The following is a 14,822-nucleotide window of genomic DNA, read 5'->3' on the forward strand; positions in this document are numbered from 1 at the left end:
CCTGATGTGTCGTCCCATCTTCCTCGTCCTGCTCTGCCGCATCGTCGATGCCACCGTCGTGGTTGCCCTCCCGCTCCTCCTCATGCTCCTCGGCGACATCCTCCTCGTTCATCTCCGCCTCTGATTGCTCATCGCGCTCATCCGGCAACGCGGACCTTGCTGCTGATGGCGCCCGTGCTCCGGAATCGGGCCACAATCATCACCTCCGTCAAGAGCACCGCCACCGCCGTCATCACCGCCACAATCCTCCACGTCACTGCTCAGATGATAGACACGTCACGCATGGTGAGATCGACAGACGTTCCGGTACAACAGCGGCGCGGCGCGTGCAGACGTCTGAGCACAGGCGCTTTACCAGCGTTCTTGCCGGTGGTAGGCGGTTTGGCGACAGTGACGGGCCCGGCGCCGCTCCTGCGGTTTCCTGTGGTCGCATCGACGGGAATGTCGATGGTGGCTCGCCTCGCACACAGGACGTTGCGTGGTGGCGCTCCTGTGCGACTGCCGCCAAAGCCACAGTGGGGACCGTTCCCACCGCTACATGCGACGTGCATCCTTACTGCTGCGCACCACAGAGCCCTCAGCTCTCGCTGCAACGCCAACAACCCGCTGCTGGGGTTGATCCGGCTTGCCGGGATCTGGCAGCGACACCGCAGGCTGCAGCAACTCAGCGACTCTCGACCATCTCGCCTTTCATGGCCACTGTCTCGGGCACGCTTATCGCATCTCCGACACCACTCCCACCCCCTCACCCGCGCCGATCGTCGTCGGCGCAGAACCTTGATTCTAACGTCCTCATCACGCACACCACTGGTGGTGTCCCGCGCTCCTCGAAGTCGCTTTTCAAAGGCAAAGGCAGCGGCGGCAGCGGCGGCCTCTTAGCCCTCACCACTATGGATGGGAGCGTACAGCTGCAGCCGTCGCGCAGCGTCGGCTGTTCCACGAGGCATGTACAGTGTGGCACGCTGCGCCGCTCCTTCTCCTTCACTTCCGGGGTCCCGCCTGTGTCAGCTTCCGGCTACGAAGCGCCTCCGTTTTCTGCCAGTCGTGCTGCGTCTCCTATCACCGCTGCTAACGCAGCAATCGGTGCGCCGCGCACCTCGCTCACCGGCGAGCGCCAGCATGAGCGAACTGCCTCCATCGCCTCCTCGGTGCACTCTGCTTCGTCATCGGTGCGCCCATCGGTTCCCTTGCCGCCATCGCACGTTGGGATCGCCTCGAATATGATGGCGGCCGTATGGGTGGACTTGCCCCTGTCTCAGTCGGGCAGCCGGAGTGCCACGCCGCTGAACAACAGTGATGCGTATGCGCCGCCGCGTAGGCGGCGCACGACGCCGCGCCGCTGCTCCGGGCCCCCAAGCCCGGCAACAAGCACGCTGGCGGCCTCGGTCGCGTCCTCGTTCGACGGCGCCGGCTACATGTCCTCGGCTACCGGCGGCGCACCCGTCAGTGCTCGTCGCCTACTGGTGACGGTCAGCACACAGACGGACAACGACCCAACCACTTCCGAGGTCTGCACGACACCGGTCTCCCTTCCTCGCCGCCTCTACTGCAACTCCTCATCAAATTCCCCTTATGCCGCGAAGGTCGGCGGCGGCGAGCGGTGCGGCGACGCTGCACACCAGTATAACCTGAATGGCCCTTTCGAGAGCGAGGGCGCGGCTTTGACGACGGCGGCGTCGGTCTCGTCGACCTCAGCGGAGGTGTCGCCGCGCTCCTTGCTCGCGAGCGTAGCCGAGATACGCCTCGACGACCACGCAGCCCAAACGGCACTTGACGCTGACGCTGCACGACGCGTGCGGCAGAACACCGCAGGGGATGACATGCCTGCGGCACCGCCGAGCGCGCCAACATCTCTGTCCACCGACGTGACCACAAAAGTAGATAATCTGAGTGAAGGCGACAGGCCGTCAAGTGCTTCGGCGGAGCCTCCGGGCGCAATATACGCGTATGAAACCTTGCGCGTGGATGTGCCGCCCCGAAAAGGGGGCACCAAAGCCGCCGCCGCCGCTGTGAACACTTCAGCGGCGACTGAGGCGGAGATGGACTCGACAGCGGGAGCTCTCGCGCCCCCCGCGACGTTCCCGTTGCCCACGTCGCTCGTGACACAGTCGAGAAGTGTTGTGTCACCAGCGCTCTCGCGGTCCGAGGCGGGCGCACCGCCAGCAGGGGGCATCCCTCCGCCCACCACTACAGCGGTTATATCCGACGAGGCAGGTGCACACAGTACACTGAAGGCAGCCGGAGAAGAAGGTCGTCGTGGCGCCGAGAGAGGCACGACGTCGGTAGACTTCGGGGCAACCGCATCTCTGGAGGAAGCCGGTGACTCCTCAGACCCGCAGCCTCTGGCACCCTCACGGAACGACGAAGTTCGGCGGCTTCGCGCAGAGCTCGCCGAAATGCGCCACCAGTACGCGCAGGTTGTGCAGCAACTTCGCCAAATGCAAGAGTCCGCTGTGGCGGCTGGTCCTGCTGTTGGCTCGACGCAGCCCTCTCACGCCGCAGCGGCGCTGAATGCAGGACACCGAGCGGCGACGGAGGCAGTGCTCATCACAACGTCGCCCTCTCTTCCAGCCGCATCCCCTCCCTCGTCTTTGCTTACAGTCGCCATAAGAAACCGCTCCGGCGCGCCTGAAAATCCCTTGGCCGAGTCGGCTTCATCCGTCTCATCCAACAGCGATGACAGCGGGGAAGATGCCACGACGACGCTAGACCGTGTGCGAGCTGCCCTGCAACGGGCTCGACAACGTGCGACGAACTAAGGTGCGAGGATGGAATTCAGCAGAGAGGCGCCTGCCCCTGAACGCCCCCACACCCTCACAGCGGTTGCTCACTTCACTGAGAGAACGCACACCTGAAGAGAGATTGGCCACCCTTTCCTGCTTCCCTTCCTCCGTCTCTCTCTCTCTCTTTATGTGCTACTGTTGCGGTGACGCGTCGCTCTTTGTGTGTTTGCGTTTTCCCCTTTCTGATATGCGTGTGTACGCACCTTCGTGTGCGCGTCTCACGGGTGGTCGTGCTTCTCAGTGCGTTTCGCTCACCCTTTTTTTAGCACCCGCCTACTGTCTATCTCGCTCCCGCATCGTCCCCCTGCCCTTCTTCTCCGTCTCTCCTCCTCTCACCTCTCTTCCTCCCCCTCTGCCGCGAGTGCGCTGTTATGTTGCTGCTCTTGGCTTACTCGGTCTGTCTCTCTCTGTGAGTGTGTGCCCGCCTCTATGAGGCATGTATGTGTGAAGCGTTTTACAGAAAGGCGCGGGCCATTCTAGGCGCGTGTATGTATGGATCTGTAGCCTCGTCTGCCATCGGTTTTATCTATCGACCGCTGACTTCGTCATGTCCGATTGCCTTGCCGTTGCCTCGGCGCATATCGTTGACCAAGCGCATCACCGCAGGCATGATGCTGCGCACATGTGTCGGTGCGGGGCAAGTACAGAGCACTGTGAGTCGTGCTTGCCGACACATGCAGAGGCACACGCACAGGCGCACGCATGCGGACGCCTTTCGATGTCCACATACGTAATACAGCGCTACCCCATCGCGCTGGCTCTCGTGCACCATCCTCCTTCAGCCACCGCTTTCACCTTTTCGCTATTTTTCATCCACCGGCAACTCACAAAACTCGGACAGTGACCCTGCACCTGCTCACGTCTCATTCACACTGTTCCGGTTCCCGCCACAGCGGCCTGTGCAGAGCAGACCACACACACCATCACCACATCACACGCCGACGCACACTAACTCGTTGTTGGTGCCCACCCAAGCAGTGGCGCACGGCCTTGTGCGCGTGGCGTTTTTACTCTTTCTCGTACTCATAGAATTCGCAGAGCGTACACACGGTGCAACGACATCGAAGTAGCGGACGGCTGGGCCTTAACAAACTGTGCAAGCTGGAGAGCGCTCACAGACACTCGCATGCTACGCACAAGCGAACTTTTCAATACAGGAACAGCAAACCTCGACGCTCTCTCTCCGTCTAAACACATCTTCCAAGACGCCGTGCCGCTTCATTGCCCCTCCCCCTTCCCCTCCACAACCACCACGTAGCGCTCCGCACATCGGTTGTGGACACACCATTTCTTTCATAGATAGCTAACAGTAAGAACAAGAAGGGCTGGAGCACGAGAGGGCGCGTCGCCCCTTTCTTCTGCAAACATTTGCTGGCTTGCCGCTCTTGCTTCCTTCTTCGTGTGTGCGGACTTACGCTCACCCCCGCACACCGCAGCTCCCGTGTGCCTTTCTTGCAGTAGCCCAACGCCATCCGCATCGTCGAGCGTCTCTCCTTTCGCACCGCAGACGCGCGTCGCGCAGGCTGCAAGAACTGCTGTGGCCTTTCGGATTATCTCGAGCGCTGCGATCACTTCGGCTGTCGCCGTCACCTCTTCGTCCGCCCCCTTTGGCGGCAAAGTCGCCTCACACCTGCAGCTCTCACTCTCTCTCTCTCTCGTGCTCGTCATGTTGGCGCTTCGCGACGCTCACGCGCACGGCGCAACCCGTGTCAGTATTGGTGGGCAGCACCTACTCACGGGCGGCGCGGATGGGGTTGTTTCGCTCTACTCGACGAAGCACTGGCCCACGGCGGCGGCGCTATGGTCTTTCAGATGCCATGACGGGGCTGTCACCGATGTTGCGCTTGTCGACGCGCTCGAGCTGGCGCTCAGCTGCGGTCGTGACGGTCGCATACTGTTTCACGAGAGCATCGCCGACAGCACCAAGCTTGTCTCTCGCGTGATATGTCAGGTCACAGGTGAAGTGCGTTGCATGCATATGGACATCGAGCGGCGACGGCTATACATCGCGGGAGACTCGCTGCGCTGCCTGGACATGTCGCAGGACAAGTTTCAGATTCGCACTATTCCGTTGGTGGTGCCCTTCCCGCTTGTGTCGCTGGCTGTTTCGCCGTGTGGACGGTATATCGCCATGGCCAGCGCGTCTGGGGAGCTCGGCGTGGTGCCGACGCACGCCACAACACCGGCAGAGGCGGGCGCTACACCGAAGACTCAGTTTGTTTTTCGCTCTGTCCTTTCCCCCATCGCGAAGAAAGAGGACACTGCGATGTACCGGATGTCATGGTGCCGCACCGCTATCAGCGGGCTGATGCTGATGGTACCTACATCCACAGAGGTGCAGGTCTACGCGCTGGAGGACTGTGACAGCAACAGCAGCCTCTCTGCGCCGCGCATGCGTGCCATTGGGGGGCTGCATGATCGGCACTTTACTGATCTACACGGCGCGCTTGTCTATCCAATCACAAAGACGCAGGTGGCATGCCTGCTGGCGACGCGCGATGGGCTCTTTGTGGGGAAAGTACACAGCAAGACGTTGGCCATGTCGCGCCATATGTCGGAGCGCTACAACACCTCGTCTTTCTCAACCCCGAGTAGTGGAGCCGTCGTGGTTGCGGCAGCTGAAGGCGAAGACAGAGGCAGCACAGCTGTGGTCACCGATGTACAGGTGAATCCAGTGAACGGAGACGTCGCTGTTGGGCTCACCGACGGACGCATTTCGCTGCTGCGTCGAGCGTCGCCAAAGGCGTGGAGTTCAGGCACGGCAACCGGTTCATCGACTGCATCGATGGCGGGCAACGCTGATGAAGATGCAGAGGGAATCGCAGAGCAGGAGGATAAGGGAAAAGTGGACAATCGGAGCATGCGTCACGAACGCCGCGCATGCCGTGCAGATAAGAGCGGATGTGGCGTTGCGCAGACGGAGAAGAGTGACGATGACTTCATCGACGACGGCAGCAATGACGGCACGGCTTCCGTCGACTCCTCCTCGTCGGCGTCCTCGTCCATTGCGTCTTCGGACAGCGGCGCCGCCCCAGAGGACTTTGAGAAGATCGTGGTAGACCTGCAGCGCGACGGGGCCTCTCTGCATGGCCGCGAAAGTGAGCGACCGTCTCGCTGGCGCGATGATGAGGAGGTAGCGCTGGAACATGCCAAGCGCGAGGTGGAACGGCAGCGCGGCCGCAGCCGTTTTCTCGACGACGAGGCTGAGGAAGGGACCCCCAGCGACGACGAAGAGGACGGGCCCGGCGACGATAACGTGAGGAGGGCACGAGACCAGGCTTGTGCTCCATACGACGAGGAGGACCACTTCGGCGACGACCTCTCCATGGAGGGCCACACCGACGAAAACGGCGACTTGGCAAACGTCTCTTCGGGCCGCGGTGGGGACTCGACGCTGCCGGTCGGCCGCGTGCCGGCGGTGCAGGACTACTCCTTCCAAGTCGGCGCCACCCCAGCTGGGGAAGAGGGCAACTGCTATCTGGCCTACAACTCTGTTGGGTACATCCATTGCAGCCGCGACGCCACCACGGTCCACTTCCACGACATTTCGCATCCTGCCGTGCGCTTGCAGCTCCGGGGCACCGTCCTGATGGGGACGCTGAGTCCCGTCGGTGCCGCCTTCATCGTTTTACCGGCTGATCCGACTGAGGCGCAGGGCAGCGTGGACGAGGCGCCACGGCTCTCCGTCCTCTACCACGCCTTTACGCCCCTTGGTGCGCAGTCGGAGTGGCGTGTGGCGCTGCTGCCAGGCGAGACGGTGCGGTGCATGGCTGCTGGTATCCGCTATGTCGCAGTCGCGACGAGCCACTACCTGCGCATCTTCTCCCTCTCGGGACTGGAGCTGGCGGTGCTCAGCAAGTCCCAGCGCATCGTCACGATGGTCGGCACCTCGTCGCGTAAGCTGATGAGCAGTTTCAAGGCTGATTTCGACCCATTGGTCATCATCAGCCTCACTGGTACCGGCGAGCTGCAGATGGAGGTGATCGATGTCGGCGCACGCACGTCGGCGCTGCCGCCGCGCACGGTACCGCTCACGGAGCTGCCGGATGGCTCGACGCATCAGCTGCAGTGGCTTGGATGGTCAGAGGACGGCCTGCTACACATTGTGGACACAGCCGGTGTGGTGCGCCAGTTCACCGAGGACTGGGGTGGCTCGTGGGTCCCGGTGTACGACCCGCGCACGCTGGTGGATCAGTCGTACGCGCTCTGGGTGTACGGCGTCAGCGAGAGCGCGCTGCTAGCGTATCGTTACTCTCGCGACGACCCGTCGTACCCGGCGGCGGCGGCGAGCGGGCTGAGCACAGAGCTCGTGCCGCTCTTTCTTCCCTTGACTCGCACGATGGGCGAGGACGGCCTGGAGCGGTGGGACAAGCTGCTGCGCCAGCAGCTGCGCTGCGACGAGCTCAAGCGGCACAGTACCTTCTACAGCGCAAACATCGCCAAGTACGACGAAGTGCACGACCACCACCTGCTCCAGTTCTTTGACAGCGCGCTCAAGAGCCAGCAAACAACACGGGCGATGGAGCTGGCCATGCTCATGGAGATTCACGACCGCGTCGTGAAGTGTGCGCAGCTCGCCAACGCAAACGGGCACGTGAAGCTGGTCCCGAAGCTGCTGGCGCTGTATGAGATGCGCATGGCGACGAAGCAGAAGCGGAAGTGCGGACTGCCAGCAAAGGAGAAGCTCGCGTCTGACAAGAAGAAGGACGAGCTGCTGCACAAGCTGCTCGGACAGATTTTGCCGCAGGACAAGAGGGCGAAACCTGCCGACAGTGCTGCGGCTGCGCCACCGACGCCCATCGCTGTCGAGGTGGAGGATGAAGAGTCGAAGGAAATGAAGACTGAAAACCGCACGAGCCCCCTTCGCGGACCAACCTCAACGACGGCATCGAGCCTCACCGCAACGTCACCATCCGCGGTGTCTACGGCGACGACGGCGGACCCCAACGCCTTGCCTTCACAAGCGCGGCGTCACATCTCATTTGCGAAGGAAGTTGCCCTCTCACCGCCTGCGTCGCTGAGCTCACAGAGCACGACGACGAGCACTCTGCCAACGACAGGGAGCAGCGCACCCGCTCTTTCGCGCAAGCTTGCCAATCCATTTGCCAAGACCTCTGTGACGCCCGTCAAGGCCGCTGACCAGGTGCGGCATACGTCGCTGTCGAACCCCCAGCAGTCGCACCATCAGCATCAGTCCCAGCTGCAGGCGGCGCTTCCCACCTCTAAGCCCCACTCCTCGACGGCAACCGCCACGGGGGCCGCCACACTCTTGGGCTCGTCGCAGCTGCACACCCCGCCGCGCACCCGCGTTGCGACGACAAGGACGACCGCCGTTTCTGTTGTTCAGGAGAGCGACGCCGCCAAGTGTGTCTTCGCGGATGACACCACGCCGACAGGATCGCGTGTGAGTGCTGCGCGCACTCCATCCTCACCGATCCACGGGGCAAGCCCTGTGCCCACTGCCAGCACTGGCGGCAGTGCCGTGACACCTTCCGTGTCTGCCACCACGTGCAAGCCTGACGTGCACCGTGCAGCCGCCTCGACGTCCTCTCCCGCGTTTGTCGCACGCGAGCTGCCGACCACGAGCGCCACTCTGGTGGCGAGCGACACGCCCCGTCTCAGCAGCGGCGCTTTCGATCCGTTTCTTGAGGAGCCGCGGAAATCTTTCGCTGGCACCCCCAGCTGTGAGTTTCTGATGGGCTCCCACACCAGCGCCACGTCCGCAGCGGCGGAGGCACCTATATCGGTGCAGTCACTGCTCGATGTCGGACACGGCGAAACGGCCCCGGTGGTGCGCAGCGACAGCTTCGGTGAGGCACTCCGCAAACGCTACCGTGAGGATGAGGAAGAGGACGCCGAGGAGGCACCGCTTGCGACGCTCCCAAAGCTGTCTGTGTGACAAGTCAGCATTCGGGGGAGCCCAGTCGGAAGCGGGTCTTCATCGCCGCTAATGTGCGTTCGTGGGGCCCATACAGTGTTGGCTGCGCACGTGGACTGGCACATGTTGCTGTTTTCTTGTTTCGGTTGGTGTGGCGACTCTGTCTTACATGCAGCAACGACGACGACAGGAAGGGCAGCCGTCTTCGTTGACCAAAGAGATGCGCATGAGCGTGAGGCGGTACGCCATTCATCCGATCACCACGTCTCGCAGATGGGAAAAGGGATGGAAGTGCGACCACCTTCGCTACCCTTTTTTGCTCTCCTACCTGCAGTGCAGGACACGCCAACGGCACAAAAACATGAACACCATTTTCGAGTCTCTGCCGCTGTGTGGCCGATGTGGATGGGTCGGACGGCGTTTGTGTTATGACGGGTGCACCGAAACGAACAGTGAGTCATGAAAAGTCGCGCGTGTCTTCTCCATCCCTTCTCTCTAGTGCGGAGCGGAGGTGCCGTCCGCTCACCACCACCAACACCACCGCTTCCCAACTGCACTGCAAGGACACAGCAAAAAAAAAAACTACACATCCCTCCCCGACCATGCGCCCTACAGACTCACCGCGCTTAGGCCACGTTGGCATTCTTCTAACGTACAAGGACTTCCCCGGCTGTGCTTGAAGGAAATGCCGCCCGCGCAGCTGCGCATCGACTCGCCATTCTGAACAGAGTGAGCTTTCACGCTGTCGCTCGCCGTGTTTCATGGCAACTGCATGTCCTTCGATCCGTGCCGCATCACAGCCCACTCATGGGGCGACCCACGTGAGAGGGGCCCCCATCGATCGACTTGTTGCATCTCGATGCAACCATCCTACCACTCTTGCGAAATCAAGGACATCTCCACTGCGCGCTCATTCCGCAGCTCGGAAAGGACAACCACAGTCCGACACCAGACGGGCACCGTGACTGGAGCAGCGTTTGTGGACGCTACGCGTGCGCGTGTGACTGGGCAGATGACGGCGCTGCCATCACGGCACCGAGGAGGCTCAGCGTAGACCTTCGCCTAACTCGCTGGACCATGAACGCGTCTTGCGATGGTGGCGCCCGTGCTGGCCTCGAGAAGGCTGCTTCCGAGGCGGCCTTCCCCTTTCATCACGTGGAGTGGGGCCGCTGAGTGTGGTGCTCGGCAAGGCACACGGACTGCGCCACGCCCTCTGTGCTGATGACCGCACATTCCCGAAGCCCTCCACAGCCGACGATTTCATAGGCGCCACACTACCGTCCGCCCTCTGGAAGGCAGAGCACTGCACACGGGAGCGCTTCGTGGGTGTGTGGGCGCCCCCTCCCCCTTCCCCCCAGGAGGCAGCACACCGTGCTTGGCGCGCGACACCGCAACGAGCCGAGGATGCGGTAGTGCGAGCGGTGCGCGCGGGCGGTGCCCGGCACCGCTGGCACGGCGCATCGCATCGCAAGGAGGCGCGACGGGGTCTACACGGATGAGCCCCACAGTGCGTGTGTGCGAAGCAAGCGGCATCCCCTACGTGCGACCTGGCTGCGCGGATGGGGCGCTGACGCCGGCGGCATGACGAGGGCAGCCCGAGTGACACGGCCGAGTGCTCCAGACTCCGCACTGTGAAGGGCGCCCGCACCGTACTGTGGAATGCCGCGGCTTGAGGTGGTTTTGGGCGGAACGTGGCATGCAGGCGGTGTGCGCATGGCCTGCGAGAGCCCTGACCTGAGGCTGGCCCGCTTCCTCCCGGAGCTGATGCGGCGCCTGCACGCAGACTACCCCCTCGTGCCCGCACGACAGACGCCACGGCTGCTGCCCTCGAGCGCGACCGTGGGCGCAGCAGGCATGCGAAGGGGGAAAGGGGAAGAGCTCGGCAGACGCTGTGCCCGATCCGACGGCAGGACGCTTCGTTGTAGACGACCACGATGAAGCCGTGGTGCCACGGAGGCCGGTGAGCTGTGGTTGTGCACGCGTCTGTTTGTTGACGTGTTCGAGGCGCAGCGGACGCGCTGGCGCGGAAAGCGTCTCTACTAGGGATGACGAGGAAGGGGGGCCACAGATCTCTGTGGTATCCGGGGTTCAGCGCCAGGCCCTCGCGACGTTGGCGGCCGGCTCGTCAGTGCGCAGTAGCGCCACCTGTGTGGGCGCCCCGTTCGTGGGTGGCGCCGGGTGGGGGCGAGCCGGCGCGTGCTCTCCGATGGGCAAGGCACGAACGTCGCTCGAGCGCATCCCACCAGGCCATCGCCCTGCCCACCTGCCCGGGTGGCCGGAGCCGCGCCGAGGGGACCGAGCAGGGGTGGTGGCTGGCAGGATGGTGCGGTGGCTGTGAGGCGACCTCCGAGGCGCGTGGGCAGACAAGGCTGGAGGAAGAGGCGGTGCTCATGCAACAGGGCCGGTGCATTGCCGTAGTGCGTGTGTCTGCGACTGCATGTCGCCGCTGAATGAGTGCGTTAGTGGGCCCGGGGGTGGATTGGGGTTTCGCTCAGGCTGCATAGCCGAATGAACCCGTCCAAGAAGCAGTGCGTGTACCCGTTCTGTTCCTGATACAATCTTTAGCTCATCTCCCTCACGTGTCTCTCTCCGTCCTTCCAGGCATGATCAGGGCGTGCGGGAGTGTTGTTGGTTCCAACGAGGGCGTGCAGACGGTGCACACGACTCTCTGCCAGCGTTGTTTGTGTGATGAGCCGAGGCGGTAGTAACGAGGGATGCGAAAGCGCGGTTGTTTATCTTTCTTTGTTGTTGTTAGGTGGGTGAGTAGGGAGGATGCGGCGGGCGGATGGTGCGCGCCTGAAGCGGATGCGTTCACTATTTTTCGACGAAGTGCGCGGCATGTGGCGACGTCTGTGAGCGATAGCCGTTGTGTTTCTTATCTGTTTTGTTTCGGCTTCCTTTTCTCCTTGTCCCGTCCGCACGCGGTGGCTGCTGTGCCGTCGATTGATTTACGTATGTTCGCCCATAGGGTCTCGCTCGGTTGACTGTCCTACGGGAGGGGCGGGTGGGCACAGAAGGAAGCGGCACATGCAGCACCTGGGCTTGTGCGCATCAATCTCTGTGCGTGTGTCTGTCCGTGCCCGCCGTCTTGCTTGTCGGCTCATTTTGTGTTTCCTTTTCGCGTCTGCGCTCACTTGTTCCCGCTTGTCATGCCCCTGTGCTTGTCGAGACGCTATAGCGCCTGGCCATTTGCGTTTGGTGACGGCCACACTGCCCTGTACTCTTCGTTTCTTTCGTTCTCTGTGTATGCGTGTTGATCGTTTGCCCATCCTTCTCTTGTCTTCGTCATCTCTATGTTGTCTTCTCTTCTACATGAAGTTCTACGGCCCCATCCCCATCGCCACCCCCTCGCGCCCTCATCCGCACCACGCCTTCTCTCTCCGAGAGCTTATCGCTCCATCGTGACGTGTCTTGCTTCCTTACCGTGTGCACTCTCGCGTCAGCCTGTCGTTGCGCTCGCCTGCATGTGCCGCTCTCTCTGTCTCTCTCTTTCGATGCCGCCTCCGTCTTGACGCCTTTGGTGTGTGTATTGTCTTCGTCGGTTGCTGTCGTACACCTTCTGCTCACGACGGCGAGCAGCCTCCCGCCCCCTCCCTCCGGCCGCACCCCTCTCCCAGACGTGTTGCATTGTCTCTCGTCCTGGCGCGCCCACCTCTATCTGCTCTCTGTGCCTGACCAACTCCGGCTCAGCGGGAAAGCGGCTCCCTCGCCTCTCCGATCAGCACCGACATTCCGCGCGCACCGGCTGAGCTCTTTATCGTGGTGATCGCACAGTTGGTTTCGTTAACCCCATCGCTTTCGGCATGAGTGGAAGCGCCGCCATACAGGCGGACGGGGGTGTTGGTGGTGGCGGTGGCCGTTACAGGTGAAATCGAGTGAGAGCGTGTCTGCAGTGGCGCTTGGCGATGCGTATGCACGGCGGCGTGCTGGGCGCCTCTTTCTTTCGGATGCGGCTGCGGTAGAGAGGCGATGTACCGGTGGCCTCGGCGGAGCAGAAGCCCTTTCTGTTCCTATTTGTGGTGCCATCGAGGTGCCAGCGTTGGCGCACGGCTGTACTATACATTCTCTGTATATGAGCTGTGAGCCGGAGCCGATCTGTTCGGAAGGGATGCAGCCCCACTAGCCGCGCAGGGCACACGGACAGCAGCGGAAAACGTGCCGTTGAGAGCTCCGTTGGCGCATGGCTCCATGCGTGAGGAAAAGACGGGGAAGAAGAGGAGACGGAGCGGGCCGGGGGTAGCCAGTGCTTGCCATTGAGCGAGTTGCGGCGGCTGTATGCCTTCCGACGCTCTCCACACCTCTGCTGGGGAGCTTGACACGAAGGCAGAGACTCGCTCTCATCACTGCCGCGTTTACGACTCCCTCTTCTTCTCTTTCAAGTAGACATCTTATGAGCGCGCTGAGGCGGTGCGTTCGCATTAGTTTTATGGCAAGACGCTCGACATCTTCGCATCATTCCAGGCGCAGAATTGTCGAGGCTGCGTCTGTCGTCAGCACCCTGTTCGGGCAACCCTTTTTGCCTTTCTCTGTCGGCGTGTACGGACAACTCCACACACAAAGGGCGATACATGTATACATACGCCTCGACCCACATACATGTACACACAGGTGCATATATATGGTTTCGGGTGCCGGCGAGCCCTTATGCGCATCACTAAGTGGCGTCTGCGCCGCGGTGCACCGTACCATGCGCCGGATCCCTCTCGCCGCATCTCCACCTTTGCACCAACGCAACAACAATAAAAAGATGAACGCTCTTGTATCGTGTATGGTGCTCTCATTCTTGTGTGTTCACCCCCGCCCGCTCCTCCTGGTCTGCTGCCAGTGTAGGTCTCCGCAGTGTTGCCCTGCCTCCCTGCCGAGTCGCCAGAGCCATGTATCTCTCCCTCTCCTCTCCCTCCTCCTTTTCTCTGCGCGTGCCGCTGCTTCTGCTCGGCATACACACGCGCCACACAACATGCTGAGCGCAGGAGTGCTCGCCGACCTGCACGACACGTGTGCCACGTGTTCGCCGCATCACCCCTCCCCTCCTCCGAAAAAAAAAAATAGCAAAGGTCCCTCAGACACACAACTTGCGTGCGCTGCCAATCTCTTTCTTTGTTGCATCCTTTCACTCCTTCCGCCTTGTGGCTCCGTCGGACTGTCGCCGCATACCGCGCGCGCCACCTTCGTCCTATTCCTCTTCTTCCTCTGCCCAGACGCCGGCGCAGAGCCGCAGCGACAGGCGCCCCCATTCTTCTATCCTGTGCTTTTCTGCCCGCTCTCCATTTCGCTTTGGGCGCTGTGGGCGTTGCTCCCCCTCTCCTTCCGTCTATACGCGCGCGGCAAGATTAGGGAATCCCTTGCACTGCTGCACGCCGCGTACCCGCGGAGCGTACCTCCTCGCAGGTGGTTTAGACTCATTCCGGCAGCCAAGAGCTCGACCTCGATGAGCCATCCATACGCTACGAACGAGCCGCTACACGGCGCCGGCGACGACGCCGAGCACGTTGGGTCAAGTATCGCCTCACCGGCGCCGGGCGCTGCACCACCCGTTGCCGCAACGACGCCTTCACCGGAAGAGCACGCTGACGGAAACGACAGCGCACATCCTGCCGCCATTTCATGCACGGTGGAGAAAAAAACGCTCTACGGCAACAATGAGGTGATACACGGCAGCGATCAGGACGACATAGCCACTGCCGTCTCGCACTCACCTGATGTGTCGTCACCATCTTCCTCGTCCTGCTCTGCCGCATCGTCGATGCCACCGTCGTGGTTGCCCTCCCGCTCCTCCTCATGCTCCTCGGCGACATCCTCCTCGTTCATCTCCGCCTCTGATTGCTCATCGCGCTCATCCGGCAACGCGGACCTTGCTGCTGATGGCGCCCGTGCTCCGGAATCGGGCCACAATCATCACCTCCGTCAAGAGCACCGCCACCGCCGTCATCACCGCCACAATCCTCCACGTCACTGCTCAGATGATAGACACGTCACGCATGGTGAGATCGACAGACGTTCCGGTACAACAGCGGCGCGGCGCGTGCAGACGTCTGAGCACAGGCGCTTTACCAGCGTTCTTGCCGGTGGTAGGCGGTTTGGCGACAGTGACGGGCCCGGCGCCGCTCCTGCGGTTTCCTGTGGTCGCATCGACGGGAATGTCGATGGTGGCTCGCCTCGCA

General features: G+C 62.1%; 3 protein-coding genes across 3 annotated transcripts; all 3 read left to right on the forward strand.

Annotated features, from left to right (window-relative positions):
- Positions 1-47: 47 nt before the first annotated feature.
- On the forward strand, positions 48-2,759 carry LINJ.12.0070 (hypothetical protein, unknown function; the record flags this gene model as incomplete). The annotated part of the gene is made up of 1 exon (XM_003392278.1): positions 48-2,759. The coding sequence occupies one exon, from the start codon at positions 48-50 to the stop codon at positions 2,757-2,759; it is 2,712 nt and encodes a 903-aa protein (XP_003392326.1).
- Positions 2,760-4,449: 1,690 nt separating this feature from the next.
- Positions 4,450-8,682, forward strand: LINJ.12.0060 (conserved hypothetical protein; the record flags this gene model as incomplete). The annotated part of the gene is made up of 1 exon (XM_003392279.1): positions 4,450-8,682. The coding sequence occupies one exon, from the start codon at positions 4,450-4,452 to the stop codon at positions 8,680-8,682; it is 4,233 nt and encodes a 1,410-aa protein (XP_003392327.1).
- Positions 8,683-13,051: 4,369 nt separating this feature from the next.
- On the forward strand, positions 13,052-14,822 carry LINJ.12.0050 (hypothetical protein, unknown function; the record flags this gene model as incomplete). Its single annotated transcript, XM_003392280.1, has 1 exon — positions 13,052-14,822. A coding segment is annotated over one exon (1,771 nt), but the record flags the coding sequence as incomplete, so codon positions are not given.

The sequence above is a fragment of the Leishmania infantum genome, chromosome 12 (assembly GCF_000002875.2).
Source record: "Leishmania infantum JPCM5 genome chromosome 12".
Classification (NCBI taxonomy): domain Eukaryota; phylum Euglenozoa; class Kinetoplastea; order Trypanosomatida; family Trypanosomatidae; genus Leishmania; species Leishmania infantum.